This window comes from Aethalodelphis obliquidens, unplaced genomic scaffold (genome assembly GCF_003676395.1).
Source record: "Aethalodelphis obliquidens isolate GAN/ISIS:26980383/991018 unplaced genomic scaffold, ASM367639v1 scaffold42, whole genome shotgun sequence".
Classification (NCBI taxonomy): domain Eukaryota; kingdom Metazoa; phylum Chordata; class Mammalia; order Artiodactyla; family Delphinidae; genus Aethalodelphis; species Aethalodelphis obliquidens.
The window spans coordinates 2,435,111-2,463,102 of record NW_020837986.1 but is presented as its reverse complement, the minus strand read 5'-3'; the positions used below and the strand labels follow the sequence as shown (position 1 = coordinate 2,463,102).

General features: G+C 49.5%; 2 protein-coding genes across 25 annotated transcripts in view; one reads left to right on the top strand and one right to left on the bottom strand.

Moving 5' to 3' along the window:
- PKIG (cAMP-dependent protein kinase inhibitor gamma) overlaps positions 1 to 18,541 on the top strand; it is a 102,277-nt gene extending 83,736 nt beyond the window's left edge. For 14 of the 15 annotated variants that reach the window (XM_027078245.1, XM_027078242.1, XM_027078247.1 and 11 more), the window contains 2 exons: positions 13,868 to 14,041; positions 16,948 to 17,679. In XM_027078245.1, coding sequence (XP_026934046.1) covers positions 13,891 to 14,041; positions 16,948 to 17,027 — 231 coding nt within the window. In that variant the 5' untranslated portion in view covers positions 13,868 to 13,890 and the 3' untranslated portion in view covers positions 17,028 to 17,679. Of the gene's footprint in view, positions 1 to 13,867; positions 14,042 to 16,947; positions 17,680 to 17,712 lie in introns of those variants that run through there. The other variant, XR_003427054.1, reaches the window with a different exon arrangement.
- The window catches only part of ADA (adenosine deaminase), a 48,677-nt gene continuing 38,870 nt past the window's right edge, over positions 18,186 to 27,992 (bottom strand). For 3 of the 10 annotated variants that reach the window (XR_003427048.1, XR_003427046.1, XR_003427049.1), the window contains 10 exons: positions 27,665 to 27,787; positions 24,706 to 24,849; positions 23,946 to 24,061; positions 22,677 to 22,804; positions 21,913 to 21,984; positions 21,730 to 21,831; positions 21,405 to 21,469; positions 19,683 to 19,812; positions 18,953 to 19,390; positions 18,194 to 18,404 (listed from right to left, as the gene is read on the bottom strand). Coding sequence is in view for 2 of the 10 variants with exons in the window: in XM_027078236.1 (XP_026934037.1) it covers positions 18,475 to 18,488; positions 18,953 to 19,055; positions 19,683 to 19,812; positions 21,405 to 21,469; positions 21,730 to 21,831; positions 21,913 to 21,984; positions 22,677 to 22,804; positions 23,946 to 24,061; positions 24,706 to 24,849; positions 27,665 to 27,787 (997 nt within the window). In the remaining 8 variants the exon portion in view is untranslated. Of the gene's footprint in view, positions 18,489 to 18,952; positions 19,391 to 19,426; positions 19,813 to 21,404; positions 21,470 to 21,729; positions 21,832 to 21,912; positions 21,985 to 22,676; positions 22,805 to 23,945; positions 24,062 to 24,705; positions 24,850 to 26,931; positions 27,101 to 27,664; positions 27,788 to 27,992 lie in introns of those variants that run through there. The other 7 variants (XR_003427052.1, XR_003427053.1, XM_027078236.1 and 4 more) reach the window with 7 other exon arrangements.

Below are 27,992 nucleotides of genomic sequence, written 5' to 3'. Positions count from 1 at the left end.
GGAGAAGACCGAGTCCCGTGGGGAAACCCGACAGCGCCCAGGGCAAGCACCTGCGAGAGCGCAGCCTCTGATCCTGGGCCACTGAGGGTCTGGGAAGCTGAACATAAGGGCTCTTCTTTTTCCTCCCAGGCATTCAGGGTCAAATACCTCACCCTGGGAAGGCCCCCAAACCTCCCGAAGATGAGGAAGAGTAACAGAACATCACTCTTGAGCATCGCATAGGGCTCAAACTGAGATAGGAGGTGTTAGGTCACTTAGACCCACATTGGCTGTTGACTCTGCCTGGATCACCCTCTATCCAGCTTTTCTGTAGATCTCAGCCCTAGGTCACATCCTTAAGGAGGCCTTCCCTGACCATACAGCCTTAACTGAACCGTGCACACACAGAGAAACCTGTTCTCTTCTTCCACAGCACTCACCACAATCCACGATGATAGATTCCTTTACCTGTTCAATTGCCTCTCTCTCTCTCTTTTTTTTTTAATTGAAGTATAGTTGAATTACAGTATTGCAGGTGTACAGCAAAGTGATTGTCATATATATATATATATATATATATGTTCTTTTTCAGATTCTTTTCCATTATAGTATTTTACAGGATACTGAATATAATTCCCTATGCTATACAGTAGGTCCTAGTTGGTTATCTATTTTATGTATAGTAGTGTGTACCTACTAATCCCAAATTCCAAATTTATTCCTCCCCCCCTTTTCCCTTTGGAAACCATAAGTTTGTTTTCTGTGTCTGTGCATCTATTTCTGTTTCGTAAATAAGTTCATTTGTATCATTATTTTAGATTCCACATATAAGTGATATCATATGGTATTTTTCTCTGTCAGACTTACTTCTCTTAGTATGATAATCTCTGGGTTCATCCATGTTGCTGCCAATGGCATTATTTCATTCTTTTTTATGGCTGAGTAGTATTCCATTGTATATATGTACCACATCTTCTTTATCCATTCATCTGTCAGTGGACATTTAGGTTGTTTCCATGTCTTGGCTATTGTGAATAGTGCTGCTATGAACATAAGGGTACATATATCTTTTTGAATTATAGTTTTATCTGGATATATGCCCAGGAGTGGGATTGCTGGATCATATGGTAGTTCTGTTTTTAGTTTTCTGAGGAACCTCCATACTGTTTTCCACAGTGGCTGCACCAACTTACATTCCTAGCAACAGTGTAGGAGGGTTCCCTTTTCTCCACACCCTCTCCAGCATTTATTATTTGTGGGGTTTTTGATGATGGCCATGCTGACTGGTGTGAGGTGATACCTCATTGTAGTTTTGATTTCCCGTGCCTTTTTCTGTTATCACATTGTAAATGTCTTTTTAGTCTCCAGTGTGTACCCCATACCTGGCATAGTGCCTGGCATATAAAAAGTGCTCAGTAAACAGTGAGCGAATGAATGAATGAATGAAATGTCTGGACTGGAAGAGATTTAGAGATCATATTTCAACCTTATTATTCAGATGGGGAAAAGGAAGCTGTGGGCTCACCCTGCTGCACGGAGATTGAGCCAGACCTCTTGGCCACTGTTATAATGCAGGGCTGCACAGCCTGTGCTCGCCCCTGGAATCTAGACCATCTTCTATTATTTAGTCATTCATTAAATATTCATTGGGCTTCAACTCTGTGCTAGGCCTTTCGGATATAGCAGTACACATGTCAGCCAGGGCGCCACTTTTGTGGAACTTATATTCACTCAGCACCGTAAAGCACAAAAGAAAGAAGTGTAAGTTTTGGCCTTCTATGCACCACTAAACAGTAAAAACAAAGAAGTTGAAAGAAAGTGTCAGTAGGACAGTTTTACTGATAAGTCACCCAGTGAGAATGGACCATAGTGATGACTTATTAATCGCGCGCCTCTTCCTTTCCACACATCTTGTCAGACTCTTTGCGAGCACATTGTCCCATTGCCTTCACAAGAGCCCCCTGAGCAGGAGGTTAGTTATTGTGACCCCCACGTTGCTGAGGAGGAAACTGGGATCCAGAAAAATGAAGGCAGTTGTCCAAGGTCTCCAAGCTAGTAAACAGGGACGCCGGGCTGCACGCCAGCACTAGATGCCTCCTTCCAACCGCACACCCCCTGAGAGATTTGTCCTGTTGCTGGGGACTCCCGGGGGTGCAGTAAGGTGTGGGAGGAAGAGCTCTGGACCAGGAGGTCGGACTCCTGGATCAAGAACTTTGGGCAAGTCCCTCTCCCTTTCTGAACCTCACTTTCCCGAGCTATTAACGAGAGGCTTGTCTCCATGAGCTCGGGGAGCCCTTTCAGTTTGATGATTCCACAAATGGTTTTGAGATAAGTGGAAAAAATTAATTAAGGTCGATCTCTAACTCATGCCTCATAGCAAATAAATTTCAGATCAATCAAAGTTTTACATATGAAAAATAAAGCCATGAAAGTACAACAAATAAGCAAGAGAGGATTCTTTACTAATCTCAGAATGGGAAAGACATTTCCAAGTATGATCCAGAAGCAGGAAACCGAAAAGTAAAATATGGATCAGTTTGACTACATGAACAGAAAAAGTGTGCTTGCGGAGAAATGTCAGCAATAAAGTCAGAGAATAAATAACAAGTAAAAAATACTTGTAACGCCTCTTAAGGCAAAAGACGAATTGTCTTAATATTGATACATAAATAACTCCTACAAATCAATAAGAAAAAGGGCTACAATCTAATAGAAAAATGGGCAAAAGGATTTGAATAAACAATGCACAGAAAAGGAAATACACATGGAGAGATGCTCAGTTGCACACACAGGAGCAGTACAAGCTGAAACAGCGGGGGACTGTTCTCACCGTTCAGACTCGGGGGAAAAGACGGTTGATGAAAATGTGGTGCCGCAAAGTGCTCCTCACATATGTCCAATGGGAATTAACCGCTGTGCAGGAAAATTTGGCTCTATTCAACTTTTTAAATTTACATATCCTTTAATGTGGCAATTCTACTTTTATGGAAACAACCCCAAAGTTTATCACTCAAGAAATCATTAAATTGCTCTACAGCAGTGAGACAGCAGACACCATGCAACCAATAGAAAATAAAAAGTTATCTTGTAGAATAAGGACTTTGGGTTTGTTTCTAGAGTTTTTATATAATCAGTGCTGCAGTGGCTTCAGGATGATCTGGAATTGTTTCCAGGAAGTATTTTTGAGTGAAAAAAGCGAGATGGAAACCAACTTTTTGTTTTAAATAAAAGAAGAAGGAAGGAAGGGAGGGCAGGAGGGAATATGTTTGTTGCCTGGATTATCTTGGGAGGACACAAGAAGGCGCTTGCCTCGTGGGGGGAAGATGTCTGAGTCCAAGGAGGCCACTGAGCTCTTACTCTTTTTCCTTTCATATATATATATATATTTATATATTTTTTTTTTTGCCTGCGTTGGATCTTCGTTGCTGTGAGTGGGCTTTCTCTAGTTGTGGCAAGCGGGGGCTACTCTTCGTTGTGGTGCTCAGGGTTCTCACTGTGGTGGCTTCTCTTGTTGCGGAGCACAGGCTCTAGGCGCACGGGCTTAGTAGTTGTGGCATGCGGGCTCAGTCATTGTGGCTCGCGGGCTCTAGAGCACAGGCTCAGTAGTTGTGGCGCACGGGCTTAGTTGCTCCGTGGCATGTGGGATCTTCCCGGACCAGGACTCGAACCCATGTCCCCTGCATTGGCAGGTGGATTCTTAACCACTGTGCCACCAGGGAAGTCCCTCCTTTCATACTTCTTGAGTTTCATACCATACACACACATATTCAAAAATGAAATAATTTAAAAATAAAGTGCATTTTTTCACTGAAAAAAAAACCACAGAAAATTTAAAAATCATTCATAATTTAATTAAATAATATTGATATGTGATCATATCATTGAGATTCTTCATTTAACAATCTATGTGAACAATCTATTTCCCCGTCTCTTAAAAACTTCACAAACATTTTAATACCTGAATGGTATTTCATTTAGATACAAATCAGTTAAATATGTATATATTTCTCTATTGTCCATTTAGGACATGTGACATGCCCACTTAGGAGCTCATTTTGGTGTCTTTAGTTTTTGACTATTACAAGTAATACTGTGATGAACATCTTCAAACATTTATCCTCATGCACAACATGGATTACGTTCTTAGAAAAAAGTATTATAAGCTGACTTAGTGGCTCAAGGATATGAAAAAAGGTGAGATTTCTTGATGTATCATGTTAAGTCACTTCTCAGAGAGGTCCTGGCGTTTATACTCTCCTTAACAGAGTCTGAGAATTACCGTTTTCTGATGCAGTTTCCAACTCTGAGGATTCTTTCTTATATTTTCCCATTTGCTGTTGACTTTAAGAGCAGAGAGTGAGGGAAGAATACAAATGTTGAAGAAAAATGAAATCGTGTGCTTGTGCTGTGTGTCAGAGAACTCCCCAGACACACCCCACCCCCAGACCTGTCTTTGGAATTGGTCTTCCCTGGGGGGATAGGGATGGCAGCCGGTGCACACTGGCCACGGTTGGTTTTTTGCAGCATTGGCCTTTGAGCTTGGTACGCTTCCCTCTCCAAGCCAGGAAAGTCAGCTTCCTACCCTGGGCAGCCTGTAAGGTCAGCCAGGCGAGGGCAGGAGCCAAAGCCCCAGGGTGTCAGTTCCAGCAGGAAGCTGGCCTTTTAGATGGAGCCTGTAACTCCATCCATCCCCAGTATCAGATGCTAGAGATCCTGGACCAGAACATCAGCACAGCCATCTATAGCGGACAGAGGCCTTTCCCACTGGCCAAAGGAGTGAGTCACTTTATGGTTTCCACAGATAGGGAAAGAGGGATGGAGGGAAGGTAGACAGATAGGTAGACAGAGAGATTCAGGTTTAATTTGGCAAGTAATTATTTAGTACCTGCTCTTTGCCAGGCCCTGGTTGAGAATCTGAGGATGGAGCAGCCAGAAGCATATGGTTATTAGCTGCCAGGATTAGGCCTTTCAGTCTGGTCTGGTGAAAATCCAGACAGGAATACCAGTTCTCATGGAGCCAACGGCCTAGTTGGAGGAAAAGGACTGAGGAGAAGGGGCCCGGGAGCTGGTGTGGCCTGCCCAGTGTCTCCTTCCCACCGGCAGGTGTGGGTCCGCCCGAGACCTTCCCAAGTCGTGGTTATAAACTCACCTCGCAGACCTCAGAGGCTGCTGTGGCAATTTAGTAAGCGAGGTATGGAAAACATGATGACTTGATAAGTGTTACCTTTACGATTATTGTTAGAACTGTCATCATAATTTTTATTCTGTGTTACTGCTGTTATTGCAACAGGCCGCTGCCCTGTTCTCAAGCTTTGAGCAGTTTCCCCAGAGGGAGAGTGTAGAAGTGAAACTTCTGTGACCTACAGAAGAACCACCTCTGGGACTTCAGAGAGTTCAGTCTTTTTTGCTGAGAAAGAGCCGGAAACACAACCAGGGCAACTTCTTTCTCTCAAGTCAGCCTAGAAAGATAGGCTGGGTGCGCCCCCTGCTGGAGCTGGAGGGGGGGCTGCCTTAAACCAAATTCTGGCCCCGCCTTTATTCTATTTTACAGATCTGGAAACAGAGGCCCAGAGAGGGGCAGTCTTGCTCAGGGTCTGGTGGCAGAGCTAGGTTCATAGCACAAGGTCACGTCTCTTGTTCTTTTCTGTCTACTACAGGCCGCCTCCCAGTCTCCCCTGTCTGAGCTTTGAGTGCCCCTAGTTTATTCTTCAGGTGTCTCTTCTGAGCTAGGTGTTGTGGGGAGATGTGGTCCAGCCCTCCATAGCGGCTAGCCCCACTTTTCACACAATGCGCGCGCGCGCACACACGTTACTGAGCCCCACCCTGGCTGCTTTCCAGCTGCTTCCTGCCAATGTCAGTTACTTTCTGAAAGCGTTGCACGATAACTTGGGCTTATAAAAACTACCATTATAAAAATGTAGTCTTAGAAGTGAAAGTTCCCCTTAGACACAAAGTACCACACTTGGCAAGGTTTTTTTTCTCGTATCTGCTATCTTTCCCCATAGAAACTGGGTTTTCTTTCTTTTTTTTAATTGAAGTATAGACTTAAAATGTTGTATTAATTTCTGCTGTACAGCAAAGTGATTCAGTTATACATATATTCTTTTTTCATATTCTTTTCCATTATGGTTTATCATAGGATAATGAATATAGTTCCCTGTGCTATACAGTAGGACCTTGTTGTTTATCCATTCTGTGTATAATAGCTTACATGTGCTAACCGCAGCCTCCCACTCCATCCCTCCCCCAATCCCCTCCCCCTTGGCAACCACCAGTCTGTTCTCTATGCTTCTGTTTCATAGATAGGTTCATTTGTGTCATATTTTAGATTCTGCATATAAGTGATATCATATAGTGTTTGTCCTTCTGACTTATTTCACTTAGTATGATAATCTCTAGTTGCATCCATGTTGCTGCAAATGGCATTATTTCGTTCTTTATGGATGAGGAGTATTCCATTGTATAAATGTATCATTTCTTTATCCATTCATCTGTCAATGGACATTTAGGTTGTTTCCATGTCTTGGCTGTTGTGAATAGTGTTGCTATGAACATAAGCGTGCATGCATCTTTTTGAATTATAGTTTTGTCTGGATATATGCACAGGAGAGGGATTGCTGTATATATGGATCATATTAGTTTTCTGAGGAACCTCCATACTGTTTTCCATAGTGGCTGCACCAACTTACATTCCCACCAACAGCATAGGAGGGTTCCCTTTCTTCACACCCTCTCCAGCATTTGTTATTTGTTGACTTTTTAATGATGGCCATGCTGACTGGTGTGAGGTGGCACCTCATTGTAGTTTTGATTTCCATTTCTCTAATAATTAGCAACGTTGAGCATCTTCTCATGTGCCTGTTGGCCATCTGTATGTCTTCTTCGTAGAAATGTCTATTTAGGTTTTCTGCCCATTTTTTGATGGGGTTGTTTGTTTTTTTGTTGTTGAGTTGTATGAGTTGAAACTGGGTTTTCTTTAAGGTGTTGTTTTGCAACCTGCATTTTGCAATTAACAGTTTATCTCAGACACTTTGCCATCAGTACAGGTCCATCTGGTGCAGGGTATTTTTTTGTGAATATTTTATAATTCGTTTAATGCCTGGCCTCTTGAGGGACATTTGGGAGCTTCCCTGTCACTGACCTAGGATGTGCAGTAAACATCCTCATACTATAAAGAGCATTGGCATTTACCTACGGGTGTCTAAAACTGGAATTGGCTGGGCCCATCTCACCTAGAGGACTGTGAGCTCCTGGTCAAGCCAGTGGCTTAGACCCCCCCATCCCTCGCTAACTCAGGGTGTGCCAAGTGGCCAGAGTCCACGGCCTGACTTGTGTGATTTGATTGCCTTCAGGAAATCATAGGTGCTCAAAGAGAGATACTCGTATTCCCCTAGCAGATTAGCCTTTAAAAATATATATATATATATATATATATATATATAATAGCAATACCCATTGTTGACAAGGGTGCAGATAAACCGGCAATCTTACAGGCTGCTGGTGGGAATATAAATAGGAACAGAACTGAATTTATGTTTTATTTCCTCATCTTTTTCTGTTATTATAAATACCATTATGTCATTCAGGAAAGCAACTTGGAAATGTATCAAAATAATGTGTCTTAAATATTATTTCACCCTTCCCTTTAGCTTAGCAATTCTACTTCTAGGAATACACTCTCAGGAAATAATTAGACATAGGCACAAATATTTACATAAAGACCTAGTGCTATCCATAGTGATGGAAAATGGGAAAGTGCCTCTGTGTGCATTTCTAGGGGACTCATCAGATATGTCATGGTGCCATGGTGCGTATACAGAAATCATCCAGAGGGAACCTTCATGACATGCTTTAGGGAGTTTCAAACAGTAAGCTATAAAATCCGGTGTGCTATAGTGTGACCTCACAAATCCTTCTCTACATGTATGTGGCTCTTCTTTATATATGTGGTTCTCTTCTCTTCTCTCTCAGCTGTAAAGTCAACCAGCAGGGCTATTAACCACCATCTCTGTAGCAGTAACTCCTAATTTCCTGTCTTTCCTCCCAATCCATCCCCCATCTCATGAACCGTCCTCCATCCACCTACTTATTCATGTCAGAAAGCTCACTTCTCCATCAGCCAAACACCAAGTCCTGGTGATTCACCCTCCAGATTACATCTAGAATGTGTCTGTCCATCACCACCTCCTTCCTTCACCCACCATCTTTGGTTTTTTTTTTTAACTTTTAATTTTATATTGGAGTATAGTTGATTAACAGTGTTGTGTTAGTTTTAGGTGTACAACAAAGTGATTCAGTTATGCATATACATGTATCTGGGTTTTTTTCAGATTCTTTTCCCAGTTAGGTTGTTAGAGAATATTGAGCAGAGTTCCCTGTGCTGTACAGTAGGTCCTTGTTGGTTATCCGTTTTCAGCACAATTCTTCTTTTTTTTTAAGTAAGGTTTTTATTTATTTATTTATTATTTTTTTGGCTGCGTTGGGTCTTTGTTGATCCACGCAAGCTTTCTCTAGTTGCAGCAAGCCAGGGCTACTCTTTGTTGCGGTGTGCAGCCTTCTTATTGCGGTGGCTTCTCTTATTGTGGAGCATGGGCTCTAGGTGCGCAGGCTTCAGTAGTTGTGGCACGCAGGCTCAGTAGTTGTGGCTTGCAGGCTCTAGAACACAGGCTCAGTAGTTGTGGCACACGGGCTTAGTTGCTCCATGGCATGTGGGATCTTCCCGGACCAGGGCTCAAACCCATGTCCCCTGCATTGGCAGGCAGATTCTTAACCACTGCGCCACCAGGGAAGTCCTATCCATTTTAAATATAGCAGTGTGTACACGTCAATCTCAAACACCCTAACTATTCCTCTTCCCCACCCTTCCACCCTGGTAACCATAAGCTCGTTCTCTAAATCTGTGAGTCTGTTTCTGTTTTATAAATAAGTTCATTTGTATCTTTTTTGATTCTCATATAAGTGATATCATATGATATTTCTCTTTCTCTGTCTGACTTCCTTCACTCCGTATGACAATCTCTAGGTCCATCCATGTTGTTGCAAATGGCATTATTTCATTCTTTTTAAAGGCTGAGTAATATTCCATTGTATATATGTACCATATCTTCTTTATCCATTCTTCTGTCGATGGGCATTTAGGTTGCTTCCATGTCTTGGCTATTGTCAACAGTGCTGCAGTGAATACTGGGGTGCATGTATCCTTTCAGACCATGTCTTTCTCTGGGTACATGCCCAGGAGTGGGATTGCAGGATCATATGGTAGATCAATTTTTAGTTTCTTAAGGAACCTCCATACTGTTTTCCATAGTGGCTGCACTAATTTACATTCCCACCAACAGTGTAGGAGGGTTCCCTTCTCTCCACACCCTCTCCAGCATTTGTTGTTTGTGGATTTTTTGATGATAGCCGTTCTGACTGGTGTGAGGTGATATCTCATTATAGTTTTGATTTGCATTTCTCTAATAATTAGCAATGTTGAACATCTTTTCATGTGCCTCTTCATCTGTATGTCTTCTTTGGAGAAGTGTCTACTTAGATCTTCTGCCCATTTTTTGATGGGGTTGTTTGTTTTGATGATATTAGGCCACATGAGCTGTTTGTAAATTTTGGAAACTAATCCCTTGTTGGTGACATCATTTGCAGATATTTTCTCCCATTCTGTGGGTTGTCTTTTCATTTTGTTTATGGTTTCCTTTGCTGTGCAAAAGCTTTTGAATTTAATTAGATCCCATTTATTTTTGTTTTTATTTCCATTACTCTGGGAGATGGATCAAAAAAGATATTGCTGCGATTTATGCCAGAGAGTGTTCTGCCTATGTTTTCCTCTAAGAGTTTTACAGCATCTGGTATCAAATTTAGGTCTTTAATCCATTTTGAGTTTATGTCTGTGTACAGTGTTATAGAGTATTCTAATTTCATGTGTTTACATGTAGCTGTCCAGTTTTCCCAGCACCATTTATTGAAGAGATTGTCTTTCCTCCATTGTATAGTCTTGCCTCCTTTGTCGTAGATTAATTGACCACAGGTGCGTGGGTTTATTTCTGGGCTTTCTATCCTGTTCCATTGATCTATATTTCTATTTCTGTGCCAGTACCATACTGTTTTGATGCCTATAGCTTTGTAGTATAGTCCGAAGTCAGGGAGCCTGATTTTTCTTTCTCATGATTGCCTTGGCTATTCGGGGTCTTTTGTGTCTCCATACAAATTTTAAGATTTTTTGTTCTAGTTCTGTGAAAAATGCCATTGGTGATTTGATAGGGATTTCATTGAATCTGTAGATTGCCTTGGGTAGTATAGTGATTTTGATAGTATTGATTCTTTCAATCCAAGAACACGGTATATCTTTCCATCTGTTTGTGTTGTCTTTGATTTCTTTCATCAGCATCTTATAGTTTTCGGAGTACAGGTCTTTTGTCTCCGTAGGTAGGTTTATTCCTAGGTATTTTATTCTTTTTGATGCAGTGGTAAATGGGATTATTTCTTGAATTTCTCTTCCTGATCTTTCATTGTTAGTTCATAGAAATGCAACAGATTTCTGTGTATTAATTTGGTAACCTGCAACTTTACCAAATTCATCGATGAGCTCTAGTAGTTTTCTGGTAGTGTCTTTAGGATTTTCTATGTATAGTATCATGTCATCTGCAAACAGTGACAGTTTTACCTCCTCTTTTCCAATTTGGATTCCTTTTATTTCTTTTTCTTCTCTGATTGCTGTAGCTTGGACTTCCAAAACTGTGTTGAATAAAAGTGGCACGAGTGGACATCCTTTCTTGTTCCTGGTCTTAGAGGAAGTGCTTTTAGCTTTTCACTGTTGAGTATGATGTTAGCTGTAGGTTTGTCATATATGGCTTTATTATGTTGAGGTATGTTCCCTCTAAGCCCACTTTCTGGAGAGTTTTTATCATAAATGGGTGTTGAATTTCGTTAAAAGCTTTTTCTGCATCTATTGAGATGATCATATGGTTTTTATTCTTCAGTTTGTTGATGTGGTGTTATCACATTGATTGGTTTGCTGATATTGAAAAATCCTTGCATCCCTGGGATAAATCCCACTTGATCATGGTGTATGATCCTTTTAATGTATTGCTGGATTCAGATTGCTAGTATTTTGTTGAGGTGGTTTGTTTGTTTGTTTGTTTGTTTGTTTTTCTTTTGCTGCACTCGGTCTTCGTTGCTGCGTGCGAGCTTTCTCTAGTTGCGGCAAGCAGTGGCTTCTCTTTGTTGCGGAGCAGAGGCTGTAGGCTGGTGGGCTTCAGTATTTGTGGCTCGTGGGCTCCAGAGTGCAGGCTTAGTAGTTGTGGCACATGGGCTTAGTTGCTCCACAGCATGTGGGATCTTCCCGGACCAGGGCTCGAACCCATGTTCCCTGTGTTGGCAGGCAGATTCTTAACCACTGCACCACCAGGGAAGTCTCTGTTGAGCATTTTTATGTCTGTGTTCATCAATGATATTGTCCTGTAATTTTCTCTTTTTTTGTGGTATCTTTGTCTGGTTTTGGTATCAGGGTGATAGTGGCCTCACAGAATGAGTTTGGGAGTTTTCCTTCCTCTGCAGTTTTGTGGAACAGTTTCAGGACAGGTGTTAGCTCTTCTCTAAATGCTTGATAGAATTCATCTGTGAAGCCATTGGGTCCTGGACTTTCGTTTGTTGGGAGTTCTTTAATCACAGTTTCAATTTCAGTACTTGTGATGGGTCTGTTCATATTTTCTATTTCTTCCTGGTTCAGTCTTGGGAGATTGTATCTTTCTAAGAATTTGTACATTTCTTCCAGGTTGTCTGTTTTATTGGCATACAGTTGCTTGTAGTAGTCCTTTTCTTTCTTTTTTAGGCTGTACTGGGTCTTAGTTGCAGTATGCGGGATCTTCGTTGTGGCATGTTTAGTTGTGGCATGCGGGCTTCTCTATTGCAACATGCATGTGGGATCTAGTTCCCTCACCAGGGATCGAACCCGGGCCCCCTGCACTGGGAACACGGAGTCTTACTGGACCACCAGGGAAGTCCCTGTTAGTAATCTTTTAAGATCCTTTGTATTTCTGTGGTGTCGGTTGTAACTTCTCCTTTTTTATTTCTCATTTTATTGATTTGAGTCCTCTCCCTTTTCTTCTTGATGAGTCTGGCTAAAGGTTTATAGATTTTGTTTATCTTTTCAAAGGACCAGCTTTTAGTTTCATATTGTTTTCTTTTTCTTAGTTTCATTTATTTCTGCTCTGATCTTTATGATTTCTTTCCTTCTACTAACTGTAGGTTTTATTTGTTCTTCTTTTTCTAGTTGCTTTAGGTGTAAGGTTAGGTTGTTAATTTGAGATGTTTCCTGTTTCTTGAGGTAGGATTGTATTGCTATCAACTTCCCTCTTAGAACTGCTTTTGCTGCACCCACAGGTTTTGGATCATTGTGCTTTCACTTTCATTTTTCTCTAGGTATTTTTTGATTTCCTGTTTGATTTCTTCAGTGATCCATTGGTCGTTCAGTAGCATATTGTGTAGCCTCCATGTGTTTGTGTTTTTTAGTTTTTTTCTTGTAGTTTATTTCTAATCTCATAGCATTGTGCTCGGAAAAGATGCTTGATATGATTTCACTTTTCTTAAATTTACCGAGGCTCACTTTGTGGCCCAGCATGTGGTCAGTCCTGGAGAATGTTCCATGTGCACTTGAGAAGAATGTATATTCTGCTGCTTTGGGATGGAATGCTCTATAGATATCAATTAAGTCCATCTGGTCTAATGTGTCATTTAAGGCCTGTGTTTCTTTATTGATTTTCTGTCTGGATGATCTGTCCACTGATGAAAGTGGGGTGTTCCAGTCCCCCACTATCGTGTTACTGTCGATTTCTCCCTTTATGATTGTTAGTATTTGCCTTATATATTGAGGTGCTCCTATGTTGGGTGCATACATATTTACAATTGTTATGTATTCTTCTTGGACTGAGTCCTTGATCATTATGTAGTGTCCTTCCTTCTTTGTCTCTTATAACAGCCTTTATTTTAAAGTCTGTTTCGTCTCATATGAGTACTGCTACTCCCCCTTTCTTTTGATTTCTCTTTGCATGCAATACCTTCTTCCATCCCTGCTTCACCCACCATCTTCTCACACCTGAATTTTTGCAGGAGCCCCCTAGCTGGCCCCCATTCAGGTCTGCTCACCTTAGGTGCCAGAGTCATCTTTGAAAATGTTAATCTGAACATTCATGAGCCTCAACCCCTCAGGGACCAAATTGAAGATGTGATCGGGCCCCTGCCCAACTCAGCAGCATCCTCTTGGCCCCTCTCCCACAGTTCCCCAGCCCACGGCACTTACGTTTCTTCCATCCCACTGTGCCTTTGCTCCACAGAGCCTTCATACGTGCTCTTCCCCTCACTCCTTGTCTAGACTCCTTGTCTATCTATTCCTCCTAGGTTCTCGACTAAAATGTCACTTCCTGACCCCCAAGCCTTGGTCAGGCCCTGGTAGTCACTCTGGTACCCTGCCTTCTCCCTGGAAGTCCGGAGCACTGTGGTAATTACTTAGGTATTAGGTAATTACGCTAAATGACCCAGTAGACTGTCAGCTCCCTGAGGGCAAGGACCACGGCTGACTTGTTCGTTGCTGCATCTGCGGCCCCTAGCCAGTGCCTGGTACGTGGTGTTGATAAATGTATAGATAGTTATCATGAACTTTACTTAGAGAAAACACAAAAGATGTTCTTTAAAACGTTGGTGGTGGCTTTTGGGGTATAAAATTATGCATGACTTAGTTTGTTCTTTCTACTTTTCTGTGCTTTCTGTTTTGTTGTCAGCGAGCAAGGCAATAACTGTCGGTTTGTCAAAAGACATCAGTGCTGGGCCCCAAGCTGAGTCCCCTGTGCAGGATGCACCAGGGTTTACCTCTGCGCTCCTGCCCTTGTCCCCACAGGCCTGAAGAGTGATGCGACAGGCATGATGGAGGTCGAGTCCTCCTACTCGGACTTCATCTCCTGTGACCGGACGGGCCGCCGGAACGCAGTCCCTGACATCCAGGGAGACTCCGAGGCCGTAAGCGTACGGAAGCTGGCTGGCGACATGGGCGAGCTAGCCCTCGAGGGCGCAGGTCAGAACCCATGGGTACTCTCGGGTTCAAGCACTCCTGGTGGGAGACCCTCTTCTGGGCTCCGGGACTGGCCTCATAAGTCCTAGCCTGCCCCCTCTTTCTCAGAGAAGAAACTGCATTTAAATCAGGCCCCAGGCCCACGGTCAGTGGCAGAGGGCAGCCACTCCCTAGGCTAGGGGGTGCCAGTGTCTCAGGCCGTGAGGACCCTCTGGCCAGGCATCCCGGTGCTTCCCTTTCCCCTCAGCTTCCCCGTCCACCCACAGGCCCTGTCAGTTCTCCTCCAAGGTCCCTCCCCAGTCCCTCCGCTCCTCTCTGTCCCCACAGCCACCACCTGGCTCAGGCCACTCCCAGCACCCCAGCGGCCTCTGCCCGGGCCTCCCTGATCCATCCCCGCCCCAGCCCTCTTGCTGGACAGCTGCCAGCAGGGTTCATTTAAATCCCCTGTCCCATCGTGCTTCTGCCCCTGCATCCACCCCCCTTCATCTCACGGTTTCCTCTGCTAGAACATCCCTCACCAGTCCTGGCTCCCCCAGGAACCCCACCCTCCCTCCCCGTGCCGTCCCGTCAGCGGTCTGTCAGCCCTCCCTTGTCCTGCGGCCTGAACTCCTCACCAGGCGTGGGAGCCTCCCCGGGTCTCACCCTGCTCCCCTCCAGCCTCTGCTCCCATCTCTCTCCCCTGCGCCTCTGGTCCAGCCTGAGGAAGGGACTTCTGTTTCCTGAAAGTCCCTGATGGGCCTTGCCGCACTCTCCCTCTGTCTGGTCCTGCCTGCCCTCCCCTTGCCAGGCTGGCTTTTCCTCTTTCTTAGGGGCCAGACCGCTCTGCTGAGAAGCCGTCATTCCCCTCTCTGGCAGGGGAGGCGCCTGTTCTCTTGGCCGCCTCCACAGCCGCCTGGGCACAGGGCCTCTCCTCTGGGATCCGCAGCCTGGGCCCTCGGTGCCTGGTGGCGTTTGGCACCCGGCAGAGGTGCCTAGTCAGTGGCTGTTCACTGACCAGCACGCCCAGCTGCCATGCCAGGCCTGCTGCCAGGCCATCTGCGTCTGCTCTGGTGAACGGTTTTCGAGCTCCTTCCACTCAGTGTAGCCACTCATCCACCTGCCCAGGCCCTCTAATGCCTGCTCCCACCCCCGTCCGATTCGAGATCCCTGAGGTACCTGGTGTCCTGGCAGCTTCTGCCAGGGTGACGGACAGTTAAAAGGGGACCTGAGGAAGGAGCAGTGCTCACCGCAAGGCAGTGAGGTGCTCCTGGCGCAGTGCAGGCCAGAGTGACTGGCCGAGGAGCCTTCCACTGGCACGTCTGCGAGCCGTGCTCAGTCCAGCGGACTCACCGAGGGAGTGGGAGTACGGGGAATACAGGTTCTGATCCTGCCGGCCCTGGAACTTCTGTTTGCCTAAAGCTCCTGGGAAACTGAGGCGGAGCCCGGGCAGGGGAGGAGGGGCCACAGCCTTGGCCTGTCCTGAGGCCTGGCGGCCAGGCCTCCCGAAGTCCTGTGTGTTAACGCTCCCCAAGCCCTTTGTGTGCAAACCTTTGTCTTCTCTGATGTTTCCTTACGCGGGGAGCACAAACGTTTCCTTACCTGGCCGAATAATGAAACGTAAACAGCCAGCAGGGCTGAAGGAATATGAACGCACTGCTTGGCAGCACGTGACCTGAAACTTCCCTGAGGGAGTCCCAGGGGTGCTGGCTGGAGAGGAAAATGCTTGGGGACCTCTCTGTGGGCCAGAAGAGAGCTGGGACCTGCACAGAAGAAGCCTTGCCCCTGGCTGAGCTGTCCCATGTGCCAGGTGACCACAGAGGGGCAGGGATGTCATCATCCTCACTTCATAGATCAGGAAGCAGAGGCTTGGAGAGATTAAATAAATTACCTGAGGTCCCACAGCAAGGAAATGGCAGAGCGGCAGTTACTGCGGAATTTAACGAAAATATTCTTGCTCGCCAGGGCGGGAGGCTTCGGACCAAGTAGGGCATCACAGACTGGGGAATCTGCCTGAAGTGCAGTCTCATTTGTCAGGCTTCCAGTGGGCCAGGACCCTCTGGGACCCGGCCTTTGCTACAGGCCCTGCCCCATGATAGGAGGTGACCTGAGGCACAGGTGTCCAAGTTCTCCCTGCACCCCTCACTCCCACTAACCCCACCTCTGAAGCCCGCTGCCAGGGCAGAGTGAGGTGGTGTCAGTGACGGGTGTTTACAAACCCTAGAGGGCGCTCCTTTAGGCGGCAGCCTTCTGGTTAGTGGAAGGGACACTGCTCCCTCCACTGTTTGGCTCTCAGGCAGCTCGGTTCACCTCTCTGAGCCTTGTTTTTCTCATCCGAGTCGTATCATGACCCTCATCACACCTCCAGGCTGCTGTATGACTGCATGGAAAGTACTTGCCTGTCTGCAGCCTCAGGGTCTGGGCGCAGGGTAGTTTCTCCCTAGTCACGTGAAGGGCTTAGCCTAAGGATGCAAAGACAGAGGCCAGAGAGGGAGATGGGGGTGGCCTGGTGGGGACACAGCACAGTGAAACAGCGATGGGCTCCACCCCAGCCCCTGCTGCAGGCCACCCCTGGTGCTCCCCTGGGCTGGCATCTTCTGATGCCCTTCTCTGTCTTACAAGAACTACTGTTTGCTGAGCACATGCTGGGACTCTAGACACCCCACACAAACATCCTGACCCTCCCCAGCTACAAGCATCCATCCATGATCCTGGCCTTTTCTTCACTTTAATTATACTAGTAACAGCACATGCACATTTTCTTTGTAGAAATTAAAATGTTACAGACTAGGCTAAAGTTCCCTTTAGCTACTACCCCCCAATCCTGTCCTGCTTCCCAGGGCTTATCCACGGTTACTGCTGTGGCTGGGCCCCTCTGGATCTCTTTCTATGCATTACGTTTGTATATATGCTCCTTTCTCTCTCCTCTGCAGAAGGACAGGCGGAGGTGGGCACCCCAGACAAGGAAGGTAGCAACCAGCCCAAGAGCAGCGATGGGACCACCTCATCTTGAACATGACCTTGCCCGAGGAGGCTGGAAGAGTGACGCACCGTGGACGGAAGCCCTGGCACTGGCCCAGCAGCCTTTCCTCTGAGCAATGTGTTCCAGGCAAGCCAGGCCAGACTGAAAGGCAGCCCCAGAGGCTCCCGTGGCCCCTACCCTGGGGAGGCCCTCTGCCCACACCCCCAGGCTCCACGCTCCCACCACCTCCTCACTTGCCCGGGTACACTTTCAAGACACTGTAACCACAGGATGTTATTTATTCAGCAGGTGCTGGGACTCGGGGGCTGGGTCCTGCCACCTGGGTGAACAGCTGGGGCAGGGACCGCATTCTAGCTCTGCCCCCTCTTCTCCAACCCAGCCAGCCTTCTGTGTCAGGACCTTCTTATCCCTTTTTTAAGAAGCACTTTTAAACTTTTTAGAAACTTTAAACCTTTTCTCAGCAGAGAGGGAGGGAGCTGACAATTTACCTTTTATTTTGGAAGCCATTGTAAGTTAAACTCTTTGACCATCTATGCAGCTCTGAGGTTCCCTCATGGAGCTTCACAGATCCATTTTTAGCGAAGGGATCTTGTGCTCAAAACTCTCTGATTAACTCTTTGCCCTTTCTACCAAGATAAGTGACACCTAGGACCCAGGAAATAAATGCTGATGATTTGTGTGATAGGTTTAAGATGATTATTTCTCCTTTAAACAGCAAAAGCAGGGGCTGGGCCTTGTTCCCCCAAGGCCATGATTAGCTGGGACCCATTGCTGCCCCAGGCTTCCACGGAATGAAGGACCTGAGAAGATGCCGGGGTACCGCAGAGGCCAGCACCACACCTCAGGCCAGTATCTGAAGAATCATCTTCCATCTTACCCTCTCACCCCAATTCACAGCTTTGGGAACAAACAAAAGGAAGGTTTCCCCACTTAGGACCTAGAGTAGGAGGGGGTTAAGAGTTCAGGGAGCATTTAAGCAGATAAGCCTTCAAGAGAAGCCTGGTTTCTTCTGGACGGAGAGTAGGCTTTGGGCCCCGCTTTGCCCCCCATTCCCATTCACAGAGCCCACCAGGCTCTCGGGACCCTGCTGCTGGGCAGGCTGCCTGCGTCTGGGGGCCCCAGGGGCTCCTTCCGTTCTCCACAAACCCAAGTTGGCCCGCTCTGACCGCAGCGCCCCACACCACGTGCTGCACAACCCCAGCTGCTGTTTTCTTTATTAAGCACCAGATTTTCAGCACAGGTTACCAGAGGAGGGAGGGATTCAGATTCAACCAGCCACAGGCCCTGATCCTGGCCCGGGCACACAATCAGAGGAGAGACACGGCCAGGCGGAGGTATACGTGTGTACAGAAACAGGCATGTGGGCTTCACGAGCGTCAGTAGCTGACTCTGGAAATCATAGTCTCCCTGGAAGGAGTAAAGGGAGTTGTGAGGACTCCATCCACAGGGTGAGGACTCAGAGGTGGCCACGATGTCTTCAGGGACACTGCCCTGCTTGCCAAGAGAAGCAGAAAGGTGAGGCAACTTGTAGTACCCAGAACATTAAAAAAAAAAATCACAGAACATCAGAGCCAGAGAGGAACTTCTTTCTACAGATGGGGAGACTGAGGCTTAGAGCAAGGAAAGGCTCTGTCAAGGCCACACAGGAAGGAAGGAAGCAGAACCTAGCTGCACCCTGGGCTCAACTCCCTGCCCTTGGCTTTGGGCAGCCCTGGAGATGCCCCAAGTTGCCAAGACCTTGGGAGGGGCTTGAGAAAGGCTCCTCCTCAGACCAGCCTCACAGCATTATGCAGGAAGTGAGCCTGTGCAGTGAGGGAGGACCACCAGCCAGGAAGGCATCACGCATCCCTGGTGCTGCCCAGGAGAGGAAGGGAGGGCATCTTGCTAGAAGTCCCTGGAAAGACAGGTGGGAGCCAGGGCAGGGCACCAGCCCAGCAGCTCCATCAGAAACATACCTGCAGAGGCCAAAGGTGGCATCCCGTAGGCTTTATAGAGCAGATCAAGAAGCTCCCTCTTCTCATCTTCTGGGAGGAAACTGGACTTTGCCGCATTGATGTTCTGGAAGGGCCAGCACGGCAGACAGTGTGAAACCAGAGAGCATAGGAGGGAGTCCTTAGCAATCTAGTGACAGTCCATTAAACATGGGCAATTCATTAAGCTCAGAGTGGCGAGGCCTTGTCCAAGGTCACGCGGCAGCACCCGCCAGAGCAGAGACTGTGAGGTTCTGGGTTCTTAACGTGGCACGACGTGATACACAGATGTGGCAGGGAGGTTGGAGAAACCTTTGAGAGACGGGGTGGGATGTGTGGCGCCAGAGAGACAGTCCTGCAGGGACAGACTTGGGATGTCAGAACCACGGAAATCAAGGGCTCATCCTGGGGTCTCTGAGTGGCCTGAAAAGTGTGTGCAAAATGTATAGCTGAGCACACCTTTCTGGGGAGATGGTTGACAGCTTTCAGAGTCTTTCAAGGCACTTGACCGAAGCAGAGGATAAAAAACCCAGTCCTAGGTCAGGATCTCAGCCGAAGATGTCTTCTCCGTGGAAGGCATCGAACTCCAGGTCTGCCTTGGCCTGGCCTGTTGCAGCAGACTCACCCCTCATTCTCCAGGGCTTCCGGGCCCTGGACAGGACCTGCAGGCCTCACACACTCCCAGGGCCCAGAGTCAAGGCACACACCCACTCACCAGTCTCTTAAACTCCTCTTCAGTGAAGCCCATGTCCTGTTTGGTCATCTGGTAATCAGTGTCCAGGGTGGACTTGAAGATGAGTGGGTCATCCGTGTTGAGGGAGTAATTAGCCTGGTCGTTTTTGAACCTGGACAATGCAGGGGGGTGGGGGGGAGGGGGAGAAGCGCCTCCCATTACTGCTGTGTAAAGTCTCTGCACGTGGACATCCACACTCCTTTGAACCGCGCGGCACCCTTAGACAGGCCTGGAGGTTCTCCTCGTTGTACAGAGGAAGACACAAGTTCAGGGAACTCGGGTGACTTGTCCAAGGCCACATTACTAGCAACTCAAGACTTAAAGCCATCCAGCCAGGCCAGAGCCAGGCAAAGGCAGGAGAGGGGCCGGCTTGGCGAGGCCAGAAAAGCAACAGCCCGCTCTAGCTAACCCCTCTCTGGCCCTGCCCTCCACAGCCGCACTCTGCGAGTCGTCTGCCCCTTCACCAACCGTCCTCAGCCCCCCTGGGATCTGACTCTTCAGACACCATGGGGACTGTTCTTAGCATAATCCCTGACCACCATCTTATTAAATCCAATGGACTTTTCGTAGCTCTAACCTCACCCGACTTGCGGAGCAGAATTTTATACTGTTGACCTTTTCCCTAGATTTCTTGGACACGCACTCTTGGCTTTCCTCCTGCCTGTACCTTCAATGTCACTGTCCTGGATTCTCTCCTAGGCCCTCTTTTTTTTTTATTCAAACAGAAAATCACAAAAATTATAATCATCCTCATCAGTTCACTCAGTCCCATGTAATTTTGTTTACCTTGATCTTTTGTTAGCACTTTTATGAATTCATCAGTTTTCCATTAGAGTTCTGAAAATGCTTATTCATTCAGTTCAGCAGTACAGTCAGTTACCAGAATCCTAGGCCCTCGTGCTCCTTCGTCTGCTGAGGCCATCACTTCTCCTTCAACCACCGTATCTCTAGGTGACTCTGAGTCTTTCTCCAGCCCACAGGCTGTATGCCCACATGCCTCCAAGAGCCTCCACTTGGGTGTCCTGTAGGTACTGCACACTCCACACTCCTAAAGCAGCTCGGGCCCGCCTTGTAATCAGAGTGTGAGCGAGCCCAAGCTCCTCTCCTTCTCGTAAGCTTGGCGGACAGACCTCAGTGCTGGCCTGAATATGGTCACCCCGAGTTCTTAGTGAACTTCTGGGTCAGCTTTTCCCTCCTGAGGCCTCGCCCAGGGCTCAGTCCCAGGGCAACCTGAAGAAGGGTCAAAGCTTCTTAGGTAAGCCTATGGGGCAGCATCGGGGTGGGGTGGGACGGGACAGGCTCTCCTGGGGAAAGCTTCAGGATGTGCTGGGGGAATGCCCAGAGGGGCCAGGAGCAGAGACCACGTGAGCAAGAGAGACTCATCTTCCTAATTCCTAGGAGGTGGAATCTGGAGTGGGGAAGTTTCCTTTGAGGTAGCAGGGCATTCTGCTATAGCTGGATGAGCTACGGGGCCCCCAGCGGTGCTATCCAAAGGCTGGGTGGCCTCATGATCAAGTTACACCACATCCAGACTTTGGCTTCCTCACTTGTAAGACGAGGACAATAGCGCCCGCTTCCCAAGCATTTGAAGAGCTTTCACACCCAGGAGACCCCGCAGGGACCAGCGCCCAGTCCCTGCATCCCCTTCCCACCCTTGGCTTTCCTAGTACAAAACTGAACGGAGCCCAGGGGACCCGGCCTCACCGAACGACTGCATGCTCCGTGCCTGGCTTCCAGGAGCCGGTGAGGTAGCTGGACCAGGGGCAGACCTGGAAGAGCAGGCGGGTGGCTGGCATGAAGCCCCCAGGGCCACGCTGACCCCCGTCCCCAGGCCAGCTGGCGCCACCTCCTCCGGCGCCGTTCTCGCCCCGGTCACAGCGGCCCCCTCGCAGCCGAGTCCCAGGAGCCGTCAGTCCTGCCTTCCTCCCCCCACCCAGCAGCTCCAAGGCCCGCGGCCCACGCTCCCCGCGGCTGCTGGACCCTCCATGCGCTCCTCCGCTCCCCTGACCTCCCCTCCCCAGCCCCTCACCTCGAAGTGCATGTTTTCCTGCCGCAGCCTGTTGTAGAGGGCCGGGTCCTCCAGAGTGTGGTAGCCGTGCCCCAGCCTCTCGGTCTTGAGCACGTCCACGGCCTGTTGACAAGCAGTGTGGAGCCCAGCACGGGCTGCGGGGCGAGCGGGGAGAAGGGCCCCACCGCCTGCCTAGCCACTCACCTCTCTCACCACCTCGGCCGAGCCCACCTCCCCGGCGTGGACCGTGCGGTGGACGCCGCTCTTCACGGCCTCCTGTAAGGGCGAGGGCTTGGTCAGGGGTGGCCTGGGGCTCGGCCCCGCAGGCCCTGCCTTCACTACTCTGGGGCTGAGTCAGCCTGGCTGGCTCCCAGACAGGGAGGTCGGGTGGGTTTCGGTTTTGTAATCATTTAAGTGGTAGCCCTCCTTTATTAGACAGTTATTACGAGTCAGACACTGTAGGAAATGGTTTAGACACCTTACGTCATATTCACAACTGCTCTAATACCTATCTTACAGGGAGCGGGGAGGGACTGAAACTCAGGAGAATTAGGTATCATGACCAGGGTCAGACCGCTAGGAAGGGATTCCAGAGCCCCTAACTCTCCACCCCATGCTTCACCCCTTCCACGGGAAGCACAGCATGAGGCTTCGAGACGTCTGCTCCAACCCAGTCATCCCAGCAGATGAAACAGGCCCAGAGAAGAGACAGTCTCGCCCAAGGTCACACAGCAAATCATTAGGCCGAAAGGCTCCAACACAGGACCCTCCAGCACCAAGTGGGGTTTTTTCTTTCCTACCAGATTCCCAACTTCTAGAGCTCCTAGACCCAGTCACATGCACTTGGGAGCCCAGGAGGCCTCGTGATCCCCCGTCGGTGTGCCTTCCTGCTACTGGTATAGAGACCAGCTCCCCACAGGGTTCCCCCAGAGCCAGCCTCTCCTCTGCCTCCGTCCCCCAGGACCCACCGCGTAGGCCTGCACATGTTCAGGGAAGAGGGTGCTGCCTTGGATGGTCTCATCTCCGGCCAGGTCGATGGCCACCACGGTCTGCTGCTGGTACTTCTTACACAGCTCCACCACCTCGGGGGACCAGCCTGTGGGCGAGATGCCCGCCGGGCCTCTGGCAGCAGCACAGAGGAGAGAGACCCTCCCAGCCCTCCCACCCAAGGCCAGCACAAGGCCCAGTGTCCCATCTTCAAAGGTCTGACCCCGCGGCCTTCGGGACCTCAGCATCCTCTCCTCGCAGAGGGGGGCTGTGTGCTGTGGCTCACGGTCACAGCAAGGCTTTGCCGAGGCCGCACGTGTGAGACAGCGAGGTCAGGGCCTGGGCTCGGTAAACGACAAATAGCAATTCTCTCTCAATCCCCACGCCCACCCTCAACTTGGCAGATGAGATGGAGGTCCGCACAGTTTAACATTTAAACCTAAAACAGCTCCCACTAGTGTTACTAAACACATTGCTAACGTTGGTCACTGTAAAGTGTTTTAAAAAGAATGACCGACCACAGGCTTTGGAACCAGATGGCCCTGGGTTCTGCTCCGGGCTTTGTGCCTTCCTGATTGAGCCTCTCTCTACCTCAGTTTCCTCATCTGTCAAATGGGGATAAACGATGGTGCTCCTGTCTCCTAGACCCCTGTGAGGATTAGAGAAAATACCCCAAGCCACTCTGCACAGGGAGGCCCTGCAGGTTGACACTAGCCCCTCACCGTGGGCTCACTACTCCTTAGAGCAGAGAATGGGGTAACTATGATCACCTCCTGTGACAAGGCACGTCTGAGATCCAGAGAGGTGATGTGACCTGGAGAGAGTCACACAGCGGGGCTCTGCCTTGGAAGCACAAGCCCTGGAGATGTGACCAGTGTCGGTCACAGGGAGACCCCTCAGGCCCTGGCGCTGAGACCTAGTCCCAGGTTCCACAGCCCTGACAGGAGGGGGCCTGGCCCACAGGGTCTCGAGGGAGGACTGCGGCCTGACAGGAACCAGGCTTAGGCTTTTCTCTGTCGTTCAGCCTCCCTTGACTTTAAGCCTCCTGCAGGTCATGTGGCTCCCAGGCTCAGCCTCCCTGGGGAGAAAATTCTGTTGCAGGAAGGTCCGAGCTTGCCCAGGAGGAAGACCCGAGGTCCAACTGATGGGCTCAAGAGAGACCATGGGGACTGGTATGGCCCCTGTGCCCGGCCAGGAGGTTGTGGTGGCATCAGATGGGCAGCCAGGGACAGGGCCAAGGTCACACTCACTGGGCTGGTGGCGCATGCAGCACAGGATGGACCGCACCTTCACCCCGAAGTCTCGCTCTCCGTCTTGCAGGCCCTGGTTCACTAGACACACCACCTCATCCGGGGTGAGGTCCCCTCTGTGTGCAGAGAAGAGTAGGGGTGGGCCTGAGGCAAAGACAGACCTAAAGGACAGCCCTGGGACTGGGACAGAGGAGGGAGGGGAGGCGGGGGAGTAAAGAGGGGAAGGAAAGGAGGAGAGAAAGAGGAGGAAGAGGGGTCTTCCAGGAGAAGCCCTCAGCCCCACTAATCCACTGCCTCTGAGGAAAGGACGAGGGAGATAGCCCCAAGCCCTAGCGCACCCCCTTCCAGCTTCCTTGGAACTGCCTGGACGCTTCCAGACCTGCGAAGACTGTCCCAGTTAGGGGGCTTGTCAGACACAGCCCTCCTCCCACCAAGATGGAGAGCACTGCTAAGCTAAGCTCACCTGTTGTGATTCCCACTTGTCCACAAGTATCAGAGTCATGGCTAGAAGGGAGCAAGGTGGTTGAGTGGTACCGCTTAGACATCCCTGGGGTCCAGGCAGAGGGGCAGGAGTGGGCCAAACTCACTTTGGTTGCAGGGTTAGGATAGGACCCCTAAGAGTCACTGGATGAGCTGTGGGCCAGTTCAGGGAGCCAGACCGAAGTCTTGCCTGGGCCACGGCCTCCCAGGCTGCCCCTCGCGGTCTTGGGTCAGGCCACCCTGCCACAGCACCAGCACAGCCCTCCAGACGGTCACTCACTCAGCCTGGTTCCAGGGGATCGGCTCCACTTTGGAGTTGGCCAGCAGGTGCGGGCTGTAGCGCACCTCCACGTACACCACGCCCTCCTTGGCCTTCATCTCCACAAACTCGTAGGCAGTCCTTTTGATGGCCTCCCGGCAGCCCCTGGGAAGGGAAGAGAGTGGCTGGGGACAAACTGCCCCAAGGCCCTTGGGAGCTCCAGGAATAACAAAGCTGTCCCCTGCCCATAGCAGATCAAACCCATGTGTGGCCCCCCCAATCTCTCATCACCCAGCCCAAAGCCCCGGGCGTCTGCTGGGGAAAATCCTAGAAGCACAGCACGTCCTGTCAGCTCTGCTTCCAAACTCGATGCCAGTTCTCGCCCCCTCCGCCCTGGTTCTAACCACCTCACCTCTCTAACTGGCCTCCTGGTCTCCACGCTTGCCCCTGTAGAGCAGCTAGCTCAGTCTTTTAAAAATGGAAATCAAAGAGGGAATTCCCTGGCAGTCCAGTGGTTAGGACTTCACGCTCTCACTGCTCAGGGCCCGGGTTCAATCCCTGGTCGGGGCACTAAAATCCCACAAGCTGTGCAGCGTGGGCAAAAAAAAAAAAAGGAAATCAACATCACTCCTCCACTCTGAACCCTAATGGCCTCCCACCTCATAGAGTAAGTCTCAACCCCACCTCCCAACCCCCCACAAGGCCTGCGTAATCTGGGCCCTTGCCAGCCTCCCGCTCCTTCCATGACTCCTCCAGGGTCTTCTTTCTGTCCAGCGAACAACCAAGCTTGTTCCCACGTCAGGGCCTTCGTGTTTGCAGCACCCCAGCCTGCAGGCTCTTCACCCAGATCACCCTATGCTCCCTCCTCCCTGCATTCAGAGCCCGCCTCCAGCCTCACCTCCTCGGGGAAGCCTTCCCTGACCACCTTATTTTTTTAATTTATTTTTTATTTATTTATTTTTTTTTTGGCAGTACGCGGGCCTCTCACTGTTGTGGCCTCTCCCGTTGCGGAGCACAGGCTCCAGCCGCGCAGGCCCAGCGGCCATTGCCCACGGGCCCAGCCACTCCGCGGCATGTGGAATCCTCCCGGACCGGGGCACAAACCCGTGTCCCCTGCATCGGCAGGTGGACTCTCAACCACTGCGCCACCAGGGAAGCCCTGACCACCTCATTTTAAAACATCTCCTCACCCTTTTTCACCTCTTCCCCTGGGCTTCAGTTTTCTCCATGGCCCTTCTCACCACTCGACATCACAGATCACGTGGTTTCTTTATTAGCTGGCTTTCACCTCCCCAACTAGAACGTAGTCTCCATGAGACAAGGACCCCTCCCTCTGTCTCGTCGGCTACGATCCCTCAGCCTAGGACATTGCAGCCACTGAAATATTTGTTGAGTGACAGGTGTAGGCCAGCAGGGAGGAGAAATAGGAGAAAAGGACACACGCAGGCAACAAAAAGCCGAAATAGACAAGGGGGACTGCACCAACTAAAGAGCTTCTACACAGCAAAGGAAACCATCAACAGAGTGACAGGCAACCTACCAATGGGAGAAAATATTTGCAAACCACACGTCTGATAAGGGGCTAACACCCAAGATGTGGAAGGAACTCCTATGATTCAGTAGCAAAACAAACAACAAAAATTGATAAAAAGTAGGCAAAGGACCTGAATAGACATTTCTCAAAAGACATACAAATGGCCAACAGGCCCGTGAAATGGTGCCTGACGTCACTACTGACCAACGAAATGCAAATCAAAAGTGGCTTAAGCCTTCAGGAAGCTGGTCCTCTTCTGTCTTGTGGCCCAGAGACAGGAGCCACCTGGGCAGTGGCGTGGGAGACGCTCCTCGTCCGGGGGAGAGGCAGCATGTATGCCAGACCATCTGCTGACCCAGGCCAAGGATGGGGGCAGTCGATGCCTTCCAGGCAGAGCCCAGAAGCTTCCAGAAAGCAGCCAGCAGCCTTGGCATACGTCTTCCTTCCCCAGGACTCCTCATTCCTGTCCTGCCACTTACCCAGCCAAAGGCCTCCACCGACCTCACACACCTTCCTCACTCGTCCTCCAACAACCCATCCTCCAGACTGTTCCTCAGGTCCAGCCCTCTGGACAATATCACAGCCTTTCTCTCCCAAGGCCCAGTCCACACTTTCTCCTCCAGGCAGCCTTCCCTGACTCCTCCAGCCCCCTCTACATCTTCCCCCTCCTGAGCTCTGGCAGCACTGACCGCCAAGGCCCCATTCTCGCCTGCCTTGGGAAACTCTGCCTCGTGCCAGGAGGCTCAAGGCGACATCAGGACGAGAATCTGGGCTTCACCCCTTGCCAGCTGTGTGGTCCTGGGCAAGTTCCTTCACTTTCCTGAGCCTTCATTTCCTCCTCTGCAAATGAGGAGTGTGTCTAGCTCACAGGACTGTGGACAGCTACGAAGAGAATAGTTCTGTGAACTGTACACACATTATATTCTTCTATATCTAAGATATTCTGCTATCAAAAAATGGAAGGAATGAAAAGTAACATAAAAACAGCAGTGCCTAGCTGTCGATACAGGTAGCAATTGTCCTCCTAGTAAGAGGAGGCTTGCTGAGGACAGTGCTGTGTCCATTCCAAACCCCAGCCCTAGGAGGTAGAGAGGGTCATAAGCCCCATTGTCTAGATAAGGGAACTGAGGCCCAGAGAGGGCAAATTTGCCCAGCGTCGAAGTTATTTCTTGAAAGAATCTGATACTAGGATCTATGTTCTTAACCCCCACATTCTGTGACTTTCCTATAGAAGTTGAAGGAGGTTCGGCCATCATACCCATTTTCCAGAAGGGAAAACCGAGGCCCAAATGCATGGAGAGATTCGCAGGAGTGCACACAATGGTGAGAGGCAGAGCAGGGTTATACAGCGCCTTCTCCCACCCCACAGGCTGAGGTGTGCAGGCAGCCCGATGTGGGCACAGGGACCGATGCCGCCCAAGGTTCAGGGCGGGTGGGAAGACTTACGCGATGGCGGGCATGTAGTAGGCGAACTTGGCCAGGAAGCCCGGGAGGCTGAGCGGCTTGTCCATGCCGATGATGTCCTGCAGCTCCTCTGGTGTGTCGGCAGGGAGGGTGATGCCCCGCTTCCTGGGGACAAAACAATGAGGGTGATGGACAACCCTGGGCAGGACCTTACCAACTCCTTGCGGGGGGTGGGGGGGGGCATCTGACCCCTCTCATTGGACAGATGGGAAAACTGAGGCCCAGGGCATATAGAACCAGGACCTGAATCCTTCTAGGATCTTCTGTCCCCAAGGCCATGACCAGCCAGCAAATCTCAAGGGGGACAACT